This window comes from Zonotrichia albicollis, chromosome 6 (genome assembly GCF_047830755.1).
Source record: "Zonotrichia albicollis isolate bZonAlb1 chromosome 6, bZonAlb1.hap1, whole genome shotgun sequence".
In the NCBI taxonomy this organism is placed as follows: domain Eukaryota; kingdom Metazoa; phylum Chordata; class Aves; order Passeriformes; family Passerellidae; genus Zonotrichia; species Zonotrichia albicollis.
In genome coordinates this window covers 15,224,325-15,242,073 of record NC_133824.1, presented here as the reverse complement: position 1 = coordinate 15,242,073, position 17,749 = coordinate 15,224,325, and the positions used below count along the sequence as shown (strand labels likewise).

General features: G+C 43.6%; 1 protein-coding gene across 2 annotated transcripts in view; it reads right to left on the bottom strand.

Moving 5' to 3' along the window:
- The window catches only part of SPTLC2 (serine palmitoyltransferase long chain base subunit 2), a 76,334-nt gene extending 63,226 nt beyond the window's left edge, over nt 1–13,108 (bottom strand). For both annotated transcript variants that reach the window (XR_012580723.1, XM_005479757.4), the window contains exons 1-2: nt 12,934–13,108; nt 1,709–1,903 (exon numbers count right to left, since the gene is read on the bottom strand). Coding sequence is in view for 1 of the 2 variants with exons in the window: in XM_005479757.4 (XP_005479814.2) it covers nt 1,709–1,903; nt 12,934–13,023 (285 nt within the window). In the remaining variant the exon portion in view is untranslated. The remainder of the gene's footprint in view (nt 1–1,708; nt 1,904–12,933) is intronic.
- Nucleotides 13,109–17,749: the final 4,641 nt, after the last annotated feature.

The following is a 17,749-nucleotide window of genomic DNA, read 5'->3' as shown; positions in this document are numbered from 1 at the left end:
AGCTATTACAATCTAAGTGCTAGAGACATGATTTGGGGAAGTACACGAGGCTGAGATTTCTCCAACACCAAAACTTCTTTAAACAGGATTTCCTATTTTTCATTCTTACGCAGTATTCACTGGCGCTTCTTATTAGCTCCATCCACAGACATCCTATGTACAAAACAAAACCAGAATACGTGCATCTCCTCATGGGAGCTGTAACCAACACAGAAACTGAAAGAGTTTCAATTCTTTCAGGGTAAGATGGAATGCTGAGTTAATCTATAAAAAAATTCAAGGCCACATTTCTTTTAGGACTAGGATAACCTTTTGCTAACAACCTCTGAGCTTCAAGGTCCTCTGTGGCAATCTCTATTGAGAGCCTAATATCAATAATGTGTTACTGAATTAGACTTACTGCATCCTTTTTTCACTCACTCAGAAGTCCGTTTTAGCAATAGTATAAATTTTAACTCCTGTACTTTTAACCAATATGAAACTCATTTTACTCATTAAACTCCTGTAAGAATGCTTCTGGTTTTGGAATTTAGTGCCCTACTATGAATCTGCTTAATTCTACCTCACAGTGTACAGAGAAAGAAGCTACTGTGAGGTCATTTTAGGCACTGGTCCTTAGCTACTGTAAAAAGACATGCACTTTATTCCAGTGCTGTCTCCAAAAAAAGGCTCCTAAGAAGCCTTCCCTTTTTTAGTTCCTTCCTGCCACCCTTGATTATTTGTTTGCCTTACTGAGATATCCTTTCTGCCCCCTGCTATTTTCTGCTAGCCAACTGCTTGTGTGGCTGCACAGAGAACCAGAAACCAGCAACTGGAAAAGGAATTCCCTTAACATTTTATAAGCCACATTGGCTCTGCAAAGCAGTTGAGAAAAATAGTTTGAGAGAACCCAAATCAGCAAGAATAAGACCTTTGGAGACACTCACTGGTAGTCACACTCTTCTAAGAGGGCTCACATAAGGAGTTAGCAAAAAAAAAACAACCTTGTGAACTTCATGTTTCAGCAGTAGCTTCCTAAAAACAAGTAACTCCAGTGGGGAATAAAGATCCCTAAAAATAATTTACAAGTAGTGAAAAACAGAATTATCCATTTCAGGCTAACTGCTGAAGCAGGCAAGACCTTTCACCTGGTAACAGAAGCTTTTGTGAGTGGGTCATAACATGAATTAATTCTTTCTAATCACTATCAGTGAGGCACCAGGCAGTACCTAAAATTACTCATCACCTAACCTGCTTGTGTTCTGGACTCCAAAAGAATTTAAAATTTTATAGCTTGTGCTCTGGATCTGACCCACAAGCTTCTCTTTGCAACTGCTTCAGATAAAGAGAATTAATAACATTTCTAAATCAAAACTCAGTCACCAGATCAGCATCAGAAAGCCTTCCATTGGTGTGAAACTAAAACCAGAGCCTTTTTTAAAGTACTGGTGCTGGAATATGCAGTCTCTCTTTCCCAAACTCTTGTTTCTGCAGCTGTATGTTCATGTAACTGTTGATGCAGCTTTGCATTGAGACAGATGAGGAAACTATTCTGAGGAAAAATAACTCAAAAGAAACATTATTTTTTTAATAACACAGCACTACTTGTATAGCACTTGGGGCATCCAGAAGACAAGGAAAACAGCAGAAAACTTTGAACACCACTTCTCCCCAAAGAAACACTCAAGCCTCAGCCCATTTCCCATGAACATTATTTCCCAGTGGTTACCTTCTGTTCTTCCCTTTCTGTTGCATTTTGACACTTCTCGATCTTCCACTGCCGCATGAAATCTCGCAGGTATCCAAAGAGAGTGAGAACGCCATAGCCTACATAGGTCAGCACAGCAACCAGCATTGGGGTTTCTTCAAAAGCTTCATTGAAAGGCCTTTTGTATAATCCTCCATTGTGCACAATATTATTTATCTATAGTAAAAAATTTAAAGAGAGGCAGTTGAGGTATTAATTGAAAAAAAGGCAGACATTTCAGAGGAGTCCCCAGCTCTGCATCCCCACCATTCAGTAAAAAACTGCTTCCAGCTAAGTTCGGCCATTACTGATAAACACTGCCAGCCTCTATATATGAAGCTGCCAAATTGCTGATATAACCCAAGTCACAGTTACCAATCTAGGGTAGTTTAATCTAACATCTCATTAACACTATTTAGTTTGCGAAGATACATACAGAGCATTGCTTACATCTAGGCAAACCAAAATGAAAAACGTGCCTCCACCAAGAGAGCACAAGTAACAGAACAGCGATGCGTCCCAGGGTTACTACAGAGAAAAACAAAAGAGAAAGTAATAGTTTTATTGATCTAAACAATATATTGTCAGACTTGGGAGCCTGTATTAGTGTAACAAAACAATCATAATCCACGTATCTCTGTAGCTGTTAGCCTAAAGATGCTGACAGAAACACTGTACTCATCCATGAGGCGGACATGACACCACAGACAAAAAAGTCATTGTATACAGAGTCTCAACACAGCATATATGTCAGCACACAGAACAAAGAATGGCTTTCTGCATAAAATCCACAGTAAAAGTCATCTTGCTACTTACATGTCATCTGAAGGTAGGAGATTTCCCAGCTGCCTAGTGTATACAGCAGGTCTGTCTCAAGTACAATTACTAGAATATGCAATATTTGTGACTGTTACAGAAAAACTTCACAGCTACAGGGCAAATGCTCACCCAATATTAACAGTGGGGGAAAAAATCATGGTTTTAACTAGACTACTTTTTCAAATTGTTAAGTTAAAGATCAGATCTCATAATTTCATGAATGAAAACATAGAAATCTAACCATTAGATGCAAATGGATATCTTGGCTAAGTTTTAGAATGCCTGCACGATAACAGAATAGCTACATATGAAAGAACATTTTATAAGACATAAATCCCCTTTGTGTGGCATCAAATATATATAAAAGTAAGAAATGTATTTCTTAAAATGTACTAATCAAAAAGACCTCAACAGCTAGGAAAGACATTGAACCTAAATTCATCCAAAAAAGACAATGGCAAAAAATTCTTGAGGCGTGTGGGCCAGCAGACAACATAACCAGTTATTCACCTATGTCACTCATACCATCATATGGGAAAGTAAGGTAAAATCATACTAACCTCTACAACAGTTGATGAATCAATAAGGCACACATACTTGCTGGCATCACCAGACATTGAATAACTTGGAAAGTGATACCTGCTCATCTCAGGTGCTGGAGCAAGTCTGTATTTTATGTCTGTCACTAATATCATGAAAGCAATTTTTCAGAAGCACGGGGCTGTTCTTAGCAATACAATTACGCTATAGCAGCGCAGTCACCAAGTATAAACCACAATGGCACCTTCCCTCCTGACAGTCATTTCTACCTCTTCCCCTTCCTCTGACATGGTTTTAAGCAAAGCAAATCCTTGATTTGGACACAGTAGTTGTGGGGGCTTAGGAATAGGTGGACGTATGGAAACAAAATAGCAAAGACAGAATAGGAATTTCTCTTTTAGCAGCAGCACCTAAAGACAGATGCAGGAAACTAGACTGCAGTGCTTTGAGGCCAGGTTTAATACTGAAGTATTATTTTAAAAACACATTGCATACAGCAGTGGCTTAAGGCAGAAAATACCATGGCTTTGGTACAAGTGTAGGAATGCTTGCTTACCACATTGCAGCTCAGGTGCTGGCACTTTAAGGCTTTAGTGCAGGCCAAAGGTTCACACACCATTCTCTTCATGAACACACCTGCCAAAGAAACTGTCCCTGCCCCACTCACTCCTACTCTGAGCCACCTGCACCAGCCTCCAGCTAGTACAACGAAAGCAACTAAATCTGATTATCAGCATAGCATCCCTTCAACACTAAACTGATCCATGTTGGAAATATAATTGTCTGCACAAGGTTATTCATTAGACCTTAACAGTCTTTACAGCACTGCTAAACAAAGTCATTCGATAGAGCTCAGCAAACAAGAGGCAGCAGCTTTTGGAGAGAGAGGAGGGGCAGCAGCACCATGACAATCACAGAATCAGGGAGCCAACAATGCAAAGGAAAAACCGTGAGAGCCACCTACTTCTTCTCTGTTAGTCTCAGGACTACTTAACTGTATCACTACGGCTCCTGTACACAAAACTATCGAATTTTGTTGCATCCAGGTACAAGGAAGATCACACACTGCAGCTCCAACCACTGGAGTTTCACATCTTGGGGAATTGCAAGTAGAAGTTTGCATGCTCACATTGCCAGCTCAGGCTGTGAGGAGCAGCTGTTCAGGAGCAGGCACGTTACACACCTGCCACCTGTGCCTGCCCACCAGCAGCTGATTTCTGGATAAGCAGACAGAAAACTGGCAGTGACTGCTTTGCAAATGACCTAGTATTGAATAATTAGAGATCACATCAAAGCTTCTAATGTTTTTCTCAGGTAACTGGAAGTTCATCTGGAAGAGATGAGAAAAGACTACATTCTAAGATAATGGATCTGAGGTTACCAAGCACCAAAAAGTAGTTACTGAAAAAAAACCCAACAACTAAGAGACCCAAATCTATATGCAAACTTAATCAAAATAAAAACATACCAATTTTTTCCAGGTCTCTGGAGGTGCCTGTGCTTGTAACAAATGCTAAAACTAAAACAAACTATTCAATATGGTCAATCCCAACATTTCACTAAGAAAGGCTTTTTAGGAATACCAGTATTGATCCAACCCATACGCCAATCAATTTCACCTCTCATTTTTCTTCCACTAGTATTAATACATGCTTAAATTTGCGTGTCAGCTACAATATCAGCTGAGCAGCTTGTGTTATCCTAGCTGCATCAAAAAAAATTAAAGACTGAATGCAATTCCACAAACTCCTCATGAAGCATATGACCGTAAAAAATCTCTAGAATTTGACTACAGAAGAGACATTTGTAGTCACATTAAATACAAGCCTATTTGTTTTGCAAGCATGTAAGCCTTCAAATGAAGGTTTACATGCCGCAAGCTCCAAAGCTGCTGCAAAAGAACAGCAATTTCAGTTCCAGAGACTAAGAAAGAAGGTGGCTACAGTTCAGTGCCTAATTTCCTTTCATCAGGAAGAGAAAAAAGGTGTGGAAGATTAAGACTTTTATGATTTCAACATGCTTTATGATCATAAAGTGAGCCATGACCTTTGAAGTAGAATACACAGCATATCCAAGCACGAAGAACAGTCAGAGTTCACTTAAACACATGGATCAGAAGAATGATGTGTATGCTCACCTACAACTCTCTTTCCTGTACTGTGCAGAGTACCTGTATGCAGAAGAGCACCATCACATTAAGGAACTCAGCTGCACAAGAATCAGAGAGCACAACTCAGCTGCTTACAGAAGGCAGCAAAGAACCAGCCACAGGTAATGCCTGTGTTGGGCCAAACTCTTCGCAAAACAAAGCACATGAAACAGTACTGTAGCAGTTACTGAGCTGCAGCAGCATCACACAGCTACTGCTAGAAAGGACTACACTGGTCTAAGCAGAACACATGAGAGTCTGATGATAATCACAGAATTGACTGAGTTGGACCCACAAGGACCATCAAGTCCGACTCCTGGCCCTGCACAGCACAACTCCAAGAGTCACACCACCTATTTGAGGGAGCTCTCCAAGAGCTTCTTGAACTCTGCCAGGCTTGGGGCTGTGACCACTTCCCTGGGTCACTGTTCCCAGGTAAAGAACATTTTCCTAATATCCCACCTAAACCTCACAACACCCAGAACACCTTCATGCCCTTCCTCTGGGTCCTGTCACTGATGACTAGAATGAAGAGATCAGTGCCTGCCCCTCCTCTTCTCCTATTGAGGATGTTGTAACTGCAATGAGGTGTGTCCTCAGCCTCCACTTCTCCAGGCTGAACAGACCAAGTGATCTCAGTGACCCTTCACAAAGCTTTCCTTCTAGATCCTTTCACCATCTCTGCAGCCCTGCTTTGGACACTCTGTATCCTTTGTGGGGGAGAAGACAAAAGCTGTGCACAAACACAGGAACATTTGCAGATGCTACTGTAGACAACACACAGGATTTACCAAGGACTGTGGGTACACACCTAGCATGGCAAGCTTGTACTTTAGGGAGAGCAGATGCTACAAGTGCAATACATGCTGCACAAGTAGGAGAGCAGTACAGGGTAACTGCTGACTGCTGCTGCCCCAGGAAAGGACCAGCACCCTGTATTAGAGAGGCCACTTCATTTCACGCTGACAGGAAGAACAAATTCACATGAACCTGGCAGACTTAATGTAAACACATTAAAAAGATTATTTATGCTGGAACACAACTTTGCTAAATTCTTATTAAAATTTAGTAGCTTCTCACTGCCACATACCACACATACTGCAGAAATTTTACTAACAGGTTTGCTGCTTCTATTTTTAGAAACACACTGTGAAAGACCACATCCATGAGTGTGCCTCCGTAATGCAACAGTGGCCACATTCATCACAAAGGATTGAGGAAATCAGCACTACAGAAATCACAGCAGTGAGAATTCCATGAAAGGAGCTGCTCTAAAATGTTAGATATCCTGTGGTAATTTTACTGTTACCTCTAGCCCTTTTCCTTGCACTGCTTTGCTTAGATTTTCAATCTCAGATTGTTGCATAGCTAAAGTAAGAATTAACCAGTTTGAATCACATTTTAAGCTTTTTAAAAAAAAAAAACCCACAGGAGATAAACTTGTTTTATATAACAGACTTTAAGAGTATATTTTTAATTAAAGATTTGTTTTTCTTGACAGGTATTATCAAATATTTTTATTCACAGTTAGTTAGTCACTACAAATTTGACAGTCCTTGTTTAAGATGCACTTACCACATCCACAAAAACAGTGTAAATCTTCGTAACATTTAAAAGTTGTTTGGGCTTGGGTTCTCCCCTGCCCTCCATTAGCAAGTAAAAGATGCAATAAAACTTGGTGCTTTTTGCCAGCTACATATTGGTGACAATTTGAATTATACTGAGAATATACTATTTTTCTTAATTTTTTTAATCTAAGAAAATATTTAATTTAAAAAAAATTTTAAATTAGAAGAATTTTTAAATTCTTTACCTTAAATTACCTTGAACCTCACATGTAATTTTATCTATTATGTTTAGTAGATTTCAGGCATACCAAATACTAAATGTGAATTACAATAAAGATTTCCAAAGACAGACCAGGTCTGCAGTGCTTCCCCAACAAGTCAATCTCCAGGCTCTCAGACACCTCTGAAAGCATTTCCTGACATATTCTAGAATCTGCTCTCATTTTTATGGACATTAAACCTCATTACTTCCTAAACTTTTCAACCCTAAGTATTCTTCAAAACTATACTTTTGAATTAAAAACAGTTCTTTTTCTAGGATTCATTTCTTAATGATGGCAAAACAAAAAACTGGAAACCTCACTGAAGATGGGCCAATAGTTTACATTCCACCTAGCAAAACTGATGTCAATAGATAAATAAAGTTTTTGTCCCCCCAACAAATTGAACACATGAAATTTAGAAAAAAAATGTTTTTGTTGTACAATTAACACAGAAAAATACAACATATCACTCAAGTAAGTATAGTAAAAATAAATTAACTTGTATACACTCAAGTAAGTATAGTAAAAATAAATTAACTTCTATACATCTATAACAATTTCTGAAGGGCATTTAAGGCTTATCACCAGCTGAATTTGAACTGGCAGTCCAAATACAATCAACAGATTTTAACACTTCAACCAAACTAATTTTTCAGTGGCACATATTGAAATTTAAGAGAAGCCCATAATAACAGCAGCTATCACAGGCATTTGTTTTCATACCAGCACAGACACACAGATTCTCAACAAGCACAACACTGGCACTACACCTACTAATTTAACATGATGACCTCAAATATTCATTTAGCCAGGGAAAATGCTGAGTAGCTGTTCCTTCCACAAAGGCTTACAGTCTTTTATAACTGAATTTGGTAGTAGAAAAAGATCGTTGTGCACGGGTACACTTTTTCAAAAACAGAGTTTTGTCATTGAAAATATGTGAACAAGGCTGCAGTCTTTTCTAGATCACACAACTTTCTTCTCACTTCACTTTTACGTTACTGACACAATACAGTCAATGATCAAACCAGGCAAGAGTTGGAAAGCAGAAATTCCTTTCCTCAGGTCTGATGTAGGCCTCAGAGTACCTGCTCTAAGCCCTAAGGCACACATCCTCACAGGGGTTTGGGGATTAATGCTGATGTCCAAAGCTGGACAGACTGCCCTGCAGTCCATGAGCTCACCTCTGGAAGGTTGGAAGGGACCTCCATTGTGTCCAAGCCCCAGCTCATAGCAGGGCTAATGACAGCAGGCTGCCAAGGACCACGTCCAACCGTCGTGAACTTCCTGAACTCCTTCATGGATGGAGATTCCACAACCTCTTTGGGCAACTTCCTCCAGTACTTTACCATCCTTGTGTGAAAAATTATTTTCCTTACGTGCAATCACAATTTCCTATTCCTCCAAACGACATGTGTTGCTTCTCCTACTATTGCCACATGCTTCCAAGAGTCTGGCCCCATTTCCTCTATATCCTGCAGCCAGCTAGTTAAGCCTTCTCTCTTCCTAAGGTTGAGCAAAACCAGCTCTCACAGCCTCTCCATTTCTTGGGGACCCTCCACTGGATTCACAGATTGATGTGGTTATATCAGGATCTTTCTGAGAAGCTCAAAACTGGATACCATTTGCAAGATGCCATCTCCCAAATGCTGAGTAAGGGGTAACAACCACTTCTTCAAGAAGTTGTTAATGAGATTTAGATTCTCAGGATTTTTTTTTTCCCATCAGAAATACCTAAATTTTAAATTTGCACACAGATATGAAAAAACCTCACAATTCTGGACTCCAATTCCTTTTTACACCAGTGGATAGGGTAGTTGTCTATCTTATCCTAACTTTCATCTGAAACATGATTCACGTCACTAAACCACTTGTAGCAAGAAGAACTTGCGGTATCTGCTGCAGTCATCTTAAGTGTGCACTCCAAAAGAAACTACACTAACCTGAATTCCAGCAAAAGCATCTTAGAAATCAGGATGAAGCCATTGTTCCCCTGCATCCTGCAGCAGTCCCACAAGATGAACCTTTAAGCAGTTTGTGCTATTTAAGAAGAGCAAGCACAAATCACAAGACTACACAAACTGTTTCCTGTATATCCACACCAAAACTTCCAGGAAAGAAATATCTATGCAGGCCATTTTAATAGCTGCTAGAATTCAGGACTTGTCTTAAAGGAATGCAAATCCCATAGTCCTCCCACTTTTATCAACCAAACTATTCCTTGTCTTCCTGAGGAAGCAGTACAAGGCATTGTTTACAAAGGCATGTATGTTATCTGGAAGTTGCTATAGGATGGTGTTTGAAAACCTTCTAGAAACACCAGGGAAATTAAAATTTGTTTATATAATTCCAGCTCCTATCTAACACACTCAGAGATACTGCACACAACAGAAATTAAGAACTTGATATCTAAAACCTATATTCCAATTATTTTTTTTTAGGTTGAGACTACTTCTTCTTTAACTTCTAGAAGCATAACAGAACCATTCTAATGTGAGAAGCTCAATTAAGGAGTAAAAAAAAAAAATCACATTACTAAGAATTTGGTAACAATAATAGGTGGATTCAAATAAATTATCTTGGAAAATAAGAGCATCTTCTCCCATTAAAGATGTCCCAATCTCCCTACTCTAAGCAAGAAAAATCTTTTCAGATGCAGCATTGGAAAACCATTAGTCATTTGCAAAACATTCCAATGGAGAAATACGTTCTAGTTTAAAATTGCACTGCAGAAAGAAAAAGCAATTTCCCCCCATTTATTATTCCCACAAGTGTCTTGATAGCTCCTAAACACCATTTTTATACTGAATTCCACACTCTCCCAAAACAGCAGAAGGGCATAGAAAGCAGCATAATGCACAACTTGAAGAGGTAACTTCACATCTCTCTTACTAAGATTTGTTCTCTTTCTCCTATCTATGTTCAACTCCTCACATCATGACAATACCCTTTGAGATGTCAGGCTTTTATCTTACATACTGCAGTATTACACCAGAGTTCTCCATCAATTTTAAGTCCATCCATAAATTACTATACTTTCTAACCATTAACTCCCTTAACTGTATACAGTCAGAAAAAAAGGTCACTTTTCTCCAACATTACACAATTTTAAATTTCTATATGGTTCTTCAACCATTAAGGTGTTCTTTAAGTAATTAAGGTGTTCTTAATGAGATTGAAATTCAGTGAATGCAACAATCTCTAAACAGATCACCTTCAAGCAGGAGCCAAGTAATTTGAACACAAGATATCTCAGGAAAGCCAAGAGCTATTATTTATCTTAGTACTTCAGCAGAATATTTTTACTGTGCTCGAACCCTAACTTCAAATGGTCACTTTCCCAGTCACTGATGATACTTCATTAATCTCCAAGGTAGCCAGAGTCTGTTACTGCACAGTTTTAGTAGGCAGCAAGTTTCTCCTCTCCTCTTACCAAAGAGGTTTAGCAGTTCAGGAGGAGACAAATACAACCTCTTTGAAAATTAAGTAAACAATTTCACCCTCTTCTGTGCATGCTGGAGTAAAGAACCTACTCTGTGTCAAATACCACCCTTAGAGAAGGAAGTATCATAGGGAAACATCTGAATTTAAGCTTTATTTTCTTTAGGATAAAACCCCCAAAACAACATAAACAAACAAATCAATAATTAAAAAACCCTCCAACTTACATAGATAACCTGAGCAGAAGCATCCTAGGTAGAACAGGACTCCTTTTTTTCACACAGTCCAAAGTGGGTAAAGCTTTCCTGCACTATCAAGCCCTACTGGGGGACACAGTAATGCACCACCCTGTCTCTAAACTCTCCCCTCAGAAGCTCCATGGTTTTCCAGATAAATTGTCAATGACTGCAACATTTCTTTAAACTGATGGTTTTCCTTTCCCCTCCTCTTCCCATCATTTCATCTAGATCTTATTTTACCTATTATTTCTTGCACAAAACCCTTGAAAGGCCTTCTTGAAAAGTTATTTTCCTCATCCTTACTTTTCTGTTTGTTTTTTTTTCCTACTAAGTAACAATCACATTCTTTTGTGTAAGCTGCCTTGTTTTTGGTACTTGCTTACAGTTGCAGATTTTCAAGTACTCTATGTGGTAAGTATGTAGTATATACATACACAGCAAATATATCCAACACAAAGTGAGCATTCACGTTTCCCTTCTTCTGTAGAAATGCCCAAAAAACAAAACCGAAAAGGCAAAAGACCAACCAAGTAGCCAGTGATATCAGAATCTCTGATATATCAGCAAACACATCTTTTGGCAGCTTACCACCACGGATGCTATCTAAGAAAGATGGACATAATTAGCTCCCCTAAGCAATTGCTTCTTCCAGTCCAGTTCTAACATGCAGACCCTCACTTTGAAAGTTAGCATAAAGCTAGCCCACATAAAATTATGGAGAAAAAATGTAATACTCCTAATTATAAATCTGTTTGACCAGCAAGCAGCTGCCAGAAAGATATCAAACTTTCCTACACTCTTATAACTCACAATGCTGCTATACTCTGGATTTTTGGTAAGATTTCTCATGACAACTTCTCCAGTGAACCCTGACCCACTTTAGAAATAGTTATCTCAAATGCCTCAGGTCTCCAAAACATATCTGAGCACAGTATCATGTGCAAGCTACTAAGCGAATAGAACATCTCATAAACCAGCAAGGTTTTTACAGCTTTCTCAGTTTGAAGTCTAAGTTTTTTTCCCATTCACATGCTGCATCACCTATGTTTTCCAGATACACAGGTAAACAAAGCCCTTGAGGAAAACGCTTCCCTACCTCACTTTGTGTTCCTCTGAAGTAGAAGAATATAACTGCATTCAGACGTTGTTCTTTAGAAAGCACAGGGTGGGGAAAAACTTTCACAGAACAACACTTTCCAGCACCACACTTTGTCTTATTACAAAGATTTACATGTAAGACTTTATAGCCAGCAGGGCTGGGTGTTTGCAAGGCAAGACTAGCAAAGCCACAGCTCCCCAAACCAGCACAAGCAGACACTGCTGCCAGTTGAAGGTCCTGTACCTCCCTCCATTTGTGCACTTCCAGTATTGGGCTGTATCTCTCAAGGGCCCGGGCATGACTGTGAGCATCCATCCACCCAAAGAAACACACTAAATATCCTCAGTTAAAGATAACTCAGGGGAAAAAAAGTCTCGTTTTACCCTGCATCAGTTCTCAATCCAGCTCACACAGTGAGTGCACAAGCCTACACTGAGAAAACAGAAGGGACAGCAGAGGACTGAAAAACAGAAGCAGCAGGAGAGATGATGACAGAGGAAGGCTTGAGCAGCTTGAGGCGTTCAAGGAAACACAACCTTCTGCTGGGGCTGAATTCATGACAACCTTTTAAGTTCTTTACACTGTAACACAAAACTGGAGTGTTTTGCACAGAAACAACTCAAGTCTGCAGGCACAAACACACACTTGCATGGCAGGCTGTGGTACAGCCGGATGGGAAGCGCTGCACCAGCCCCCAGCCCTGCTCTAGGGGAAGTGTCTGCTCAGGGCTACCTGCGCCCACAGCCCCCGCGTCGCACCCGGAACAGCGAAACAGGGCGAAGGACTGCTGAAACCTCTTCTAAACCACACTCCTACTGCGCTACAGCGAGGTTTAACTTCAAAGCTCTGGCACCGGTAAAAGCCGGGCAGTGAAGTTACAGCCGTGACCCGAGGGACAGTCATTTCCCACGCCGCCACCAGTGCGGTGAGCGAGCATCCCCCGGGCGCTGCCCTCCCTCCCCAGGCGAGGGCTGACGACACAAACCGCTGGGCTCTGCCGACACCCCTCACAGCCACACCGTGGTGCCTCCCGGAGCCCCGCCGCCGCGCCCCCCGCCCGCCCCAGCGCCGCCCGTGCCCCGCGCTCACCTGGGTGCCGGGCGGGCCGCGCACGAAGCCGTTGCGGAGCGCGCCGTGGGCGCCGCAGCCGTTGGCGCGGGGCCGCTCGGGCCGCTCCATCGCGCCGGCCCCGCCGCGCCCGCTCCGCCGCCCCCGCCCGGCCGGGCCGCGCCGCACCGGAAGCGCGGCCCGCGCTGCCCCAATCGGCGGCGCGGGCGTCACGCGAGGGGACGGGCCCCGCCTGGCCGCGCCGACGCGCGTGCGAGGCGGACGGCCGGGGCCCAATGGGAGCCGGAGTGGCACCCTGGTGGGAGGGGAGCACGGAGAAGGGAGGGGCTCCCCAATGGCGAAGCGGAACGCCCGTGGGGAGGTGGAGACAGAGGGTGAGCATTGCCCAATCACTTGGCAGGGATAGGACGGGGCTCCAAGGGGAGGGGAATAGCTAGCCAATCACAGCGCGAGCCCCAAGGAGGGACGCGAGAGAGAAGAAGGGTCCGTCCAATGGCGGAGGGAGGAGTGGGGCGGGGCTGAGGCGGCAGCCAATGGGCGCGCGCGGGTGCGGACAGGGAAGGGGCGCGAGGCACATGGCGCTGGTGGGGCCACTGGGACCTGTCCTCCTCGTTCCGCTTCAGAGCGCCCATGAGCGCGGTCCCGTGGGCCAGGGCCGGCGCGGTGCGGGTTGGTTCTGCCGTCACCGTCACCATCCCCACCGGGATAACCGGCAGCCCTGGCTCGGGCACGCTGGTGGCTGGAGCGGGGAGAGGCCGGGGTGGGTGAGGCCGCGGGCAGCCCCTCGCTGGTTCGTGCTGAGGGAGCTGATGAGCGAAGCGGTTCCTCCGACACCTGCAGGGCTTCCCAGGATGCCTTGGGCTGCGTCCTCATGGAACCACCCGACGGACAGCCCCGGGTGAGAGCTCCGGAGAGCGTTTGGGGATCAGACGTAGTTACTGTAACGCCTTTGCCGCGGCTCGGGAGAGATGTGCCTTGGCTGGACACCGAGGGCCCTTGCGGGGCACCCTGCGGAGCAGCCGCGGGCAGAGCTTCGTTCCGGCAGGATTTACACACGGGCTGAAGAATGGCGAGAGCCTGCCCGCCCTGCCGAGCTGTATCGCCCCCGGCAGCTGGAGCTGTTCGCTCTGCCCACAGCTCGGTTTATAGACCGTACTAGGTTTATATACAAACGTGTTTTCTGACAGGGTACTTCGTTCAAAGACCAGGTAAACTAAATGCTAAACTAAATAAATATACTTAGTTAGGGAGTGCGTGTTACCAGCTCCACTGCAGTTTGAGTGACCAAGCATCAGGCAGAGGAGGCCAGAAGGAAACCACAGAGTGTCTGTATTTGTGCATTATTAATTAAACAAATACCTGCGTGCATCCTGGTGAGGGAGTAGGGGGCGGTTCCCGAGCTGCAGGAGTGTTAATTGGCAGAAAGTAAACAGCCTGACATGTTGAATCCTACTGAAAAGATGGAAGAGTGTGACCTTTGATTTCTCCAGTGTAATTTAGAGGGAAGGGCTGTGGTTTTTCTATTCACTTAGCAGCAGGGGAGAAACAAAATGAAGAGTTATCAGGTTCTAGCATATGAATTCGAGAGAATAGTCTCATCCTTTTCTCTCTGATGTGGAACTATTGATAGTTATTTTTATGTATCATAGTCACATCTTGGAAACTTTGTCATGGATCTTATTGCAAATTTGGTATGAACATGCAGTGCCTAACAAGTGAATTAGCTTCTGTGAAAGACAGTAATTTTTCTTCCCTCAGGAAGACAGGAAAGCTTCACAGCCTGGTTTCAGCCTATTTGTAGGCAGCAGTGCCTGTCCAGTCTGCTTCATGTCACCATGTCCCCTTTGGACAAGAGGGCTTTTTATAATGAGGGTGCAAACACAGCCTCAGCGGTAATGAGTGCAGGGTGGGAGTTTGACCTTGTTCCTTTTCTTCTGTCTCTGTATCCCATATCTGGACTATATAGGTGGCCATTGAATCTTAGTATGTATTGTATAGGTGGCCTTTGAGCCATAGTAAAATATATGTATTGTGTAAGTGGCCTGTAAGTCTTGGTAAAATATATGTATTGTATAAGTGGCCTTGCCCCGATCCTAGTTGTTCTAAATGGGCTGCAGCTGTGATGTCCTTAATTGGGCAGCAGCTGTAGCTAATGAAGATAACTGGGATAAAAGGGGGGTGGGCTGGCCTGTTAGGGAGAGCCTTGGAGGAGCCCTGATGAAGAAGCAGGAACAATGCTGCTGTGAAGAGCTGCTTGTGAGAAAACCACCCAGAAAGTATGGGACTCTAGAAACATGATAACAACAGGTCTACCCCTGAAGCAGGTATGCCCTTGCCTCAGCAGTAAGCTTTCTTCACCTGGTTTTGACATGTAGTTGGAGAGAGCCACCAGCTCAGATGGGCTGGGCTGTGTTCCATCTCTTGTCTTGCAGGCTGGGACCACGGGGAGACTGGTGTTACTGGGAAGGACCTTGGGATGAAAGCAGCAAACACCCCTGCTTAGCACTGGATACTTGTGCAAGTGGATTGGCTTTGGTGTAGTGCAGTGAGGGCACTGGTGGGGAAGAGGCACAGGTGATTTATTTCTGGATGAGCAGGGGAAGGCTTTCACAGAGTTGAAGTAATCTATGAGGAAACTAATAAATACAACTTAAAAATAAGTAAGAAAGAGAAGTGTATTAGGAGACCCCATACTGTAGACTTCCTGCAGTATTTTTCCCCTGTTGCCATAGTTGGCTATAAGCATTCTCCTCCTGCCTCCTCTCCCTTTGAGCAGAACAGATTGAATTGTACTGACCAGTTTTGCCATGGGGTGCAGATGGTCCATCAGTCTGCACTCACAGGGCATGTGTAGGGCAGCACCCCCACTCCCTGCCTGCCCACCTGCACAGGGACGAGTTTCACCTGCTGATGCCTTACTTCTAGAGAAGATAAACTTCTTCACCTGCCAGGCACAGAATCTCACTGCTGTGCTATCTGTTAAAGCACAAACCCTTGTCACATGTAGGTACCTACAGACTGGTTGCTTCATCTGTCCTTGAACCTAGCTAACATGAACCCTTAGGATGTGATGGTTTCTGTTTTGGTTTGGAAATGTAAATAGCATTAAAGGACCTACTGGTCAGTTCATGCAGGACTGTACAGTCCTACACAGCAGCTGCAGTGCTCCCCTGCACAGAGGGATCTCACCCTGCCCTGAGCATGGGGCCAGCACAGCTTGGTGTTTTAGGGGCATCTGTCCCTTCCAGCACAGTGCAGGGGACATGCTCACACTGGGGCTGCAGTGACAGAAGAGTCCAGGATATCCATGGAGACAAGGCTGCCATCCCAGGACACAGCTACTGCCACAGGCAGGACCAAACAAACCCCACAGAGCTCCTGGAATCACACCTGCAGGCAACTCTGATATGGCTCTGTGCACTGCACAAGACACCTGTGTACACAGGTGGCTGCAGCTTGTGCCTCTGGACTAGGAAGTTGCAAAATAGGGAAACCAAAAGAAATCTGAAGAGCAAATTCCAGTTTTAAATTACATTTTAAGTCTCAAGGATACTATTCCAGTGAGCAGGCAGAGCAAACTGCCTTACTCTGCCAACTGAACAACATCAATATCGCCCAAAATGAGTGTCAAAAAAGGCAGAGATCCTGATCATAGTTTACAACCGTGGGGCTGTTCTTTGCTGTAGAGGTGGGGTACAAATGAGTCATCACTTGGCTCGTAGAAGCTTCATCATTATTTGAGGTCAAATTCCTGGCATGTTCATGTTTGAGTTTGGCATGGAGGCGTTAGGAATGAATGCACCAGGAAGCCCTGAACACCAGGCATTGGATCAGAGCAGTGAGTTCTGAACTTTGGAGACAGCAGAAGGGCACGTTCTGGAAGGAGCAATTGGGCAGCAGACTTGAATGTTTGTGAGCTCTGAGAGAGATCCTACTCAAAGCAAGATTGCTGCTCACAGCCCACTGCAGCCCTGGAGAGCTCCAAGGGTCTCACTTAGGACTGCACTTTGTAGGGTCAGAGGAGAGTTGGATTTAGGCATTGTAATTTTCCATCCTGGCTGCAATTCCAGTTGCTTCTGCTATCAAGCTTTCAAAGAAAAAATTCACCTGGGCTGTTATTCAGACAAGAAAAGTAAGTTTCCAAAGCTGTTTGTTGAAAAGCAGGAGCTGATTAGATAGTTCCTAGGAGCAGACAGTTTCTGATAAGCTCAAGAGGAGCTGAGCCCAGGTGCTGTTCCTCAAGGCTGAGGCCTGACAAGCATTTCTTGCACTGAAGTGCATCCAGAGGCAGGGAAGAAGGGAGTATGCACCACCAGACCTTCCTTCAGACCATTCCAAAGAGCTGGTTTTCTCTAGGCTGTACTCAGGGCTCACTACCAAGATTGTCCTAGCTTTGTTTGGACCCTCCTATGCTTTACCTGCTTTTACTTATGTTCCCTGTCCCCAAGACTTCTGTACAAAACAGCACTTACTTAGAAACTGTCATATCTGTTCCCATCCCACCCTTGTGGGTTCAATTTTCTGGATATTTGATCCTCCTTTGGGCAGTGACTTGTGCAGTGTTTTGGAATGGAGATGGCTGTTTCTCTGCAGTGGAACCAGGCTGTATCTTGTAGCCAGCTTAAGACCAGTAACATCCATCCACTTTCACTGCATTTCACCAAGCTGTGCAAAGATGGCTGGAGGTAATATCAGCGGAAATGGAGAGGTTATATTCACAGCCTAATAGAGGTTATAACAGTACAGAAATTTTATAGAGTAAACCACAGTTGCTGCTCCCTGGGTGGAATGTGGTTGGTGTGCTCAAAACCTATTCCACGATGATTCCCCACACCCA